Source organism: Galeopterus variegatus, unplaced genomic scaffold (genome assembly GCF_000696425.1).
Source record: "Galeopterus variegatus unplaced genomic scaffold, G_variegatus-3.0.2 Scaffold29547, whole genome shotgun sequence".
In the NCBI taxonomy this organism is placed as follows: domain Eukaryota; kingdom Metazoa; phylum Chordata; class Mammalia; order Dermoptera; family Cynocephalidae; genus Galeopterus; species Galeopterus variegatus.
Genome location: NW_007755658.1, coordinates 1 through 7,423, shown reverse-complemented (window position 1 = coordinate 7,423; position 7,423 = coordinate 1). Strand labels below are relative to the sequence as shown.

Genomic DNA, 7,423 nt, shown 5'->3' with positions numbered 1-7,423 from the left:
TCGGGGCCCAGCGGCCGCGGGGCGCCGAGCTCACCTTCGAGCTGCCGGACAACTCCAGGCAGTGCTTCCACGAGGAGGTGGAGCAGGGCGTGAAGTTCTCCCTGGATTACCAGGTGAGGCGGGGCGGCCCGCAGCGCTCCCTTCTCCCGCCCCCTTCCACGTCTTATCCTGACCAGAGTGGCTGGAATTTGCCTAAGAAATTGCGGGGCGGTGGGAGTCATGGAAGCCAGTTGACTTCGCCCGGGGAAGGAACGTTTGGATCAGTTAGAGCCCGCCCGAGACAGGCCGGGCTGGCCGGGGAGGTGGTCAGCGCCGCAGGTGGCTGTCCTGGGTGGGATGCCCGGGGCGGGTCCCGCATCCCGGGGAGCTGGCCGGAACGACCTCCCCAGGTCCCTTCGACTCTAACGGGCGCCAATTCTGATCATCGGGACACAGGCTGTCAGTGTGTCCCGGGTCTCTTGGACCGGCTTGTCTCTGCGGGTACTGAAAAATGGCGGCGAGAGGCAGGGGTTCATAGTTTTATTCCCCCGCTCCCCCTCCAGCGTTAGAGTTGTAGTCGGAGTGAGCATAGCAGTGGTGAGAATGGGCGCTTTGGAAAGGAGGTTTTAGGCAGCCTTTGAGCTCTGGCAACATTTATTTACAAGGAGAGGTGGTGTGGCTGCAAGACTTGGCTCTTGCCATATGGCTCAGAAAAGCCCAGCCCCTGCACTCCCTTCTCCAAGGAGAAATCTCATGGTTCACAGTTGCCTGGAGCAGGTCTTGGGTGCGGGGTCTGCCCCTAAGGTTTAGTGAGCTGGGGGCTGAGTGGGCATCACACTCAGCCGTCTGCTGGTGGACACTTGCTGGCAGGCTGTCCAGAAATGAAAAGGCAGTAGAATGGAGGCAAGCTATTTGACCGGCCCCTCTGTGGTTAGAAGCACTGGAGGAGGCTTGTGCTTGGAGACACAAACGTGTAGTTTCTGTCACTGATTGGCCCAGTTTCATATCTGTGTGGACAATATGCAAATTGTGCATGTGCTTGTGCTACACAGGGAAACTAGGTGCAATGACAGGCCTGAGAGGTCATTTGGTCACTGCCAGGGCAGGTATTCCCTGCCAGGGGGTGTCCAGCATAACGCCACTAGCAAAACGATGCTCACTGTTTCATGCAACGCTTTCTGAACGGGTCTAGTAACTTTTAACTGGATAAAGAGTAAACTTTAAGTTTGGAAGTTGATGGAGGCTGTTGACTGTGTCCTTTGATGTATGTACCTTGGTTATAGCTGTTGACCACTTGTGTGATTTTGCCCTGTGTGGGTCTTACTTTTTTTATGTTTATGAGGGTTTGAACTGAATGATTCCTAAGGACAATGATGTTCACCTCTGATACTGATTCTATGAACTCTTCAATCTATATTTGTCTTCTCCTTGCATTCAATGAGTGATAATATTGTTAAAGGTTACTAGGCCCATCCAGTATGCCAAGAGTGGCACTTGCTCGGTGGCTGCTGTCTCTTATTGGAAGGGAGAAGACGCAGGTGCAGCATGCACTTCACCTGTTCTCACTGTGGGATGGCTTCAGATCTAACCCTGCCTCTCCACCATCACCCCTGCATGGCCAGTTCACAGTCTGAGGATTGTCCAGTAGTTGTCTGGCAATTGTTGGGCACTTGCTGAGTCAGACACTTTATTAACCACTTTAGATGTGATACCTCATTGAATCCTTACCACAACCCTGTGAGATAGGTCCTGTTATCCCCCTTTTAGAGATGAAGACACATCCTCAGGGAGTAAAGTAACCTGTCCAGGGTCACATGGCTACTGAGTGGCAGTGTCCTGAAAAAGTGACTTGCTCCATGTCTTGTGTTAAGTACTGAACAAGGATAAAGAAGCAGCAGCATTGAGTTGCCTTGAGACAGTTTTCTTGGGCATCCCTTTCTGTTCATCTTCCTCCTCTCCTGGGATGTGATCATTCATGCTGCGGAATAGCACAGTGGTTGAGTGTGTGGGCACTAGAGCCAGCAGCCCCAGCTCTACCATTTTCTCCTTGTACAGTTTATGTAACTGTGGAGCCTCAGTTTCTTCTTTTGTAAAATGGGAAGGATTAGGCTCATTGCACTCTTGCCAAGCAAATCCTTGGGAGTCAGGCGAACATGGATTCAGATCTTAGCCCTGTCACTTTCAAGCAGTGTGACCTTGACTTTTGCTCAGCTTCCATAAAATGGGAAGCGTTACAGCACCTGCCTTAGGAAGTTGTGCAGATTAAATGTCAGAAATGTTTGTAGGGTCTGATCACAGTGCCTTGTTGGCAGTTAGTAAGTGGTGGTTGCCCCTCTGGTAACAGACTTTCTGTGGTTGTCAGGTCATCACTGGAGGCCACTACGATGTTGACTGCTATGTGGAGGACCCTCTGGGGAACACCATCTACAGGGAAACCAAGAAGCAGTACGACAGCTTCACGTACCGGGCTGAGGTCAAGGGCGTTTATCAGTTTTGCTTCAGTAATGAGTTTTCCACCTTCTCTCACAAGACCGTCTACTTTGACTTTCAAGTGGGCGACGAGCCCCCCATTCTCCCAGACATGGGGAACAGGGTCACTGCTCTCACCCAGGTGAGTAGACATTAGTAGTGACAGTGTTTTCCTCCCCCTCGGTTCCTGTATCAGTGGATGAGCAGGGCTGTTGTCCATCCAGCTCCCTGCCTGGAAGTCTCAGCGTTGCTTTCTTTGCCTCTTTCTTCACATCCAGTCCTGGAGAATGCTGTGTTCTCCTTCCGATCTTCCTTTCTGTTCTTTAACCAGATCCCTGCAGTACTTTCGTCCGACATTCCTGCCTTAAATCTTCAGTCCCACTCATCTTTCACACAGTACCACTTTCCAAGTACTCTGTCACGTGCCTCTCTCAAAGTCCTACTTGTGTGGTACACAAGGTGCTGTAACAAACTCCAGCTATCAATCACTTAACACAATTGAAGCTTATTCTCATAATAATACAGAGAAGACTGGTGGGGAGCCTTCCTCCGTAGTGTGACTCAGGAGTCCAGGCTCTCCCTTTCTTGTCATCTTTCTGCCTTCCCGTAGGGCTTCAGAGTCCTCTGCCTCTAGCCACCAAAACAAGGAGAGAACGAGAAGACCCACTTGCTTCCTAAAAGCCCTTGCCTGGTAGTCACACACGTCACTTCTGCTCATGTCCCACTAGTGACAACTTGTTATGTGGCAAATCTGGATGAAGGAGGGCTGGCAAATATAGTCCTGGTTGGGTGGTTGCCTCTTAGCAACAACTCCGCACTGTGGAAGAGAAACTGTGGTATTTTGGGAGGACAGATAATCATCCCTGTCACCATGGCTCTCAAGGTTAGTCATAACTGATCCCAGCTGCCTTCATGGGTCTTCTCTCCTGCTATTTAAGCTTCTCCTTCCCTCCCATGTGCAGGCTGAGCCTCCTGAGGGCCAGGACTCTGTATTATTTACCTCTATCCTCCGTGCCCCAGTGCATGAGGCGTGGCATAGAAAGGAGCTCACCAAGTATTTGTCAGGTGACTGAGTGTCAGTGCCCAGGGAAACCTGTAAGACAGGAACAGCCACTTGTTTCAGACCAAAGCCAGAGCATCTTGAGTCTTCAGGGAGGCCAGTTTACCTTCTAGGTTGCCCTCCGAGGTGGCTCCATTCCTCTGTACACACTCATGAAATCCTGTGGGTTCTTTTGCCCAGTTGTCTACTTTCCCTGATCAGTTGGAGGTTAGAGCTGCATTATCCAGTATAGTAGCCACTATCTATGTTTGGCTATTTAAATTAAATTAATGAAAATTAAATTTAAAATTTACTTCCTCATTTGCCTTATAGCAACATTTCCAGTACTCAGTAGTCACAGGTGTCATGCATAGAAAGTTCCACTGGACACTATTGGGCTTGAGCTTAGCAGTGTGACTGCTGTTAGAAGGTCCAGCTGAGGATGTGTATTGCGTGTAAGACCTTTTGTAATTGATACTCTTGAGAGTTCTGTTGGTCACTGATGAAACAGCCTCCATTCGGAAGATTTTGTAAGTCTCCGAAAAATGAGCTGAAAGACTTCCCTCTTTAACCAGTGGAAAACAAATTTGTAGAAAAAAGGCATAATGAAGTAGGTTGGTAGAGAAATTCTTTCCTGGAGTTTGATTTTGTTGCCGGAAAAAAGTGATTTTTGCTTCCCTTGTGTATCTCAGAACTTTGTCTTTGCTCCTGCCCAGGCTCAAAAGAGGTGATTCTTTCCACTTCTGTAGCTCTGACCCCTCCACCTTGAACCAGAGTCCGTGTGTGTCTGATTCCGAGAGCTCGTGGGTATTCACTGAATCTGCGCACTATGCCACAGGGAGGTACCAGCATGGATGGTGCTGTCCCTGGTGTTGGGAGCACTGCAAGGGCTGTGGCCCTGTAACAGTTAGTTAGACACAGGGCATGTGGTCAGAGCTGTGATTGATGGGCTCAGAGGCTCAGAGGAAGGACCAGTGAATTCTTCCAGACTGTCAGGAAGGCTTCATTGGGAGAGCTTTAGCTTAGAAGTGAGAATGTGAGAGGTTGCCGAGGAGCTGGTCTGGCACTGGAGGAGGAAGGGCCTCCCAGATGAAGAGACGAGCAGTGAAATTTACCAGGTGTAATTTTTATTCCTCTCACCAGCCCTTTTTTATTTGCTTGGCATGGACCCCCTTTTAGCCAACACTGCCATCTCACTTCCCCCCAGACTTCTTGCAGCACAGTGCTGGGCTAGAGGCCATGTTTCCTGGCAGCAAAGGGTGAAAGAACAGGATCCATAGTGACCAGAGCTCAGGCCAGGGATTTGGGCTGGAAGGACTTGTCTCAGGCCTGAGTTCTGGATGACCAGTCTCCAAGGAGGGGACATGGGCCAGGAGAATGCTACTTCAAGGAAGTCAAACGTGAAGTGTTCCAGGCTTCCTGAGAATTCGGGCAGATTCCAGGGGAGTCTGTAGGTTTCTGGCCATCGCCTGGCGCGGCCCAGACGCCCACTCCCGGCGCTAAATTTAAAATTTACTTCCTCATTTGCCTTATAGCAACATTTCCAGTACTCAGTAGTCACAGGTGTCATGCATAGAAAGTTCCACTGGACACTATTGGGCTTGAGCTTAGCAGTGTGACTGCTGTTAGAAGGTCCAGCTGAGGATGTGTATTGCGTGTAAGACCTTTTGTAATTGATACTCTTGAGAGTTCTGTTGGTCACTGATGAAACAGCCTCCATTCGGAAGATTTTGTAAGTCTCCGAAAAATGAGCTGAAAGACTTCCCTCTTTAACCAGTGGAAAACAAATTTGTAGAAAAAAGGCATAATGAAGTAGGTTGGTAGAGAAATTCTTTCCTGGAGTTTGATTTTGTTGCCGGAAAAAAGTGATTTTTGCTTCCCTTGTGTATCTCAGAACTTTGTCTTTGCTCCTGCCCAGGCTCAAAAGAGGTGATTCTTTCCACTTCTGTAGCTCTGACCCCTCCACCTTGAACCAGAGTCCGTGTGTGTCTGATTCCGAGAGCTCGTGGGTATTCACTGAATCTGCGCACTATGCCACAGGGAGGTACCAGCATGGATGGTGCTGTCCCTGGTGTTGGGAGCACTGCAAGGGCTGTGGCCCTGTAACAGTTAGTTAGACACAGGGCATGTGGTCAGAGCTGTGATTGATGGGCTCAGAGGCTCAGAGGAAGGACCAGTGAATTCTTCCAGACTGTCAGGAAGGCTTCATTGGGAGAGCTTTAGCTTAGAAGTGAGAATGTGAGAGGTTGCCGAGGAGCTGGTCTGGCACTGGAGGAGGAAGGGCCTCCCAGATGAAGAGACGAGCAGTGAAATTTACCGGGTGTAATTTTTATTCCTCTCACCAGCCCTTTTTTATTTGCTTGGCATGGACCCCCTTTTAGCCAGGCTGGTCTGGCACTGGAGGAGGAAGGGCCTCCCAGATGAAGAGACGAGCAGTGAAATTTACCAGGTGTAATTTTTATTCCTCTCACCAGCCCTTTTTTATTTGCTTGGCATGGACCCCCTTTTAGCCAACACTGCCATCTCACTTCCCCCCAGACTTCTTGCAGCACAGTGCTGGGCTAGAGGCCATGTTTCCTGGCAGCAAAGGGTGAAAGAACAGGATCCATAGTGACCAGAGCTCAGGCCAGGGATTTGGGCTGGAAGGACTTGTCTCAGGCCTGAGTTCTGGATGACCAGTCTCCAAGGAGGGGACATGGGCCAGGAGAATGCTACTTCAAGGAAGTCAAACGTGAAGTGTTCCAGGCTTCCTGAGAATTCGGGCAGATTCCAGGGGAGTCTGTAGGTTTCTGATGGAGGTCAAAGGTCAAGGGCTGCCTCTGCGGTGGTCTGGGAAGGACTAAACGTTTTCTTAACACTGCTCTGAGGCCAGCTCATGCTTTCCTGCCATTGTGTTCTTGAAGAATTTATTTTGAGAACCAAGTATTTCTGTCAGGGGAGGCCTGATGAGGCGAAGGCTGGAGGAATTTGTTGGTGGTTACAGCCTGCAGACCTCAGCGTCAGCAGGTGCTAGAGACAGGAGGGATGTCAGTGTGGGAAAGGAAGACAGGGAAGGGGTGGTGCTGGAAGGGAGATGGGTTAGGGTGTCTCCAGAGACACCTTGTCACGATGGAGCAGTGACCAGGATCCCTGTGAGGCTCCAGGCTGATGGCAGGGTGGAAGGCCATGCACCAGGAGAGCTGGGGACTCAGGGCACTGGGAAAACAGATCTCTCTGAAGCAGAAGGTTCTGTGGGTTTCCTGCTGGGTGGGAAGCAGTCTGGAGGGGTTGTCTAACTGAAATTTTGTGGTAACAGGCTGAAGAGGTTTCTTTCAGACTAGCAGTAACAGACAATCCCAGTGGATGGGAAAATAGCATGTTCTGGTGAAGGGTGCTTTCAAGTATCTGTGATTCTTGGCGATGTGTTGCTTAGGGGTCTCTTGTGGGGCCTATGCCTGGTCCTAAAGGTGATTGCAGGTTTTAGACGCCAAGAAAGCTGTAGATTGTCACCTGTTGCCTCACCACCCTTTGGGAACTGGCTCCTTCCTATCACAGATCTGATCTGAGATTGTTCCTGTAAAGGCCCTGGGGCCCTCTTCCCCGTGCCAGTGTCTGGCCTGTGGCATCAGATTCAGGCCTTTACAGTGGTGCCTTGCATAGTGTTGCTTAGGGGTCTCTTGTGGGGCCTATGCCTGGTCCTAAAGGTGATTGCAGGTTTTAGACGCCAAGAAAGCTGTAGATTGTCACCTGTTGCCCCACCACCCTTTGGGAACTGGCTCCTTCCTATCACAGATCTGATCTGAGGTTGTTCCTGTAAAGGCCCTGGGGCCCTCTTCCCCGTGCCAGTGTCTGGCCTGTGGCATCAGATTCAGGCTTTTATAGTGGTGCCTTGCATGGGTATCTGACATACCCTCTGTCTGGGGGTCTGCACCTGTAACTTCTGCATCCGCCTTCTTT

At 50.3% G+C, this 7,423-nt stretch overlaps 1 protein-coding gene across 1 annotated transcript; it reads left to right on the top strand.

The window, feature by feature from the left end:
* Window positions 1-5: 5 nt before the first annotated feature.
* LOC103583867 (transmembrane emp24 domain-containing protein 3-like) lies at window positions 6-2,590 on the top strand (the record flags this gene model as incomplete). The annotated part of the gene is made up of 2 exons (XM_008565064.1): window positions 6-113; window positions 2,342-2,590. Coding segments are annotated over 2 exons (357 nt in total), but the record flags the coding sequence as incomplete, so codon positions are not given.
* Window positions 2,591-7,423: the final 4,833 nt, after the last annotated feature.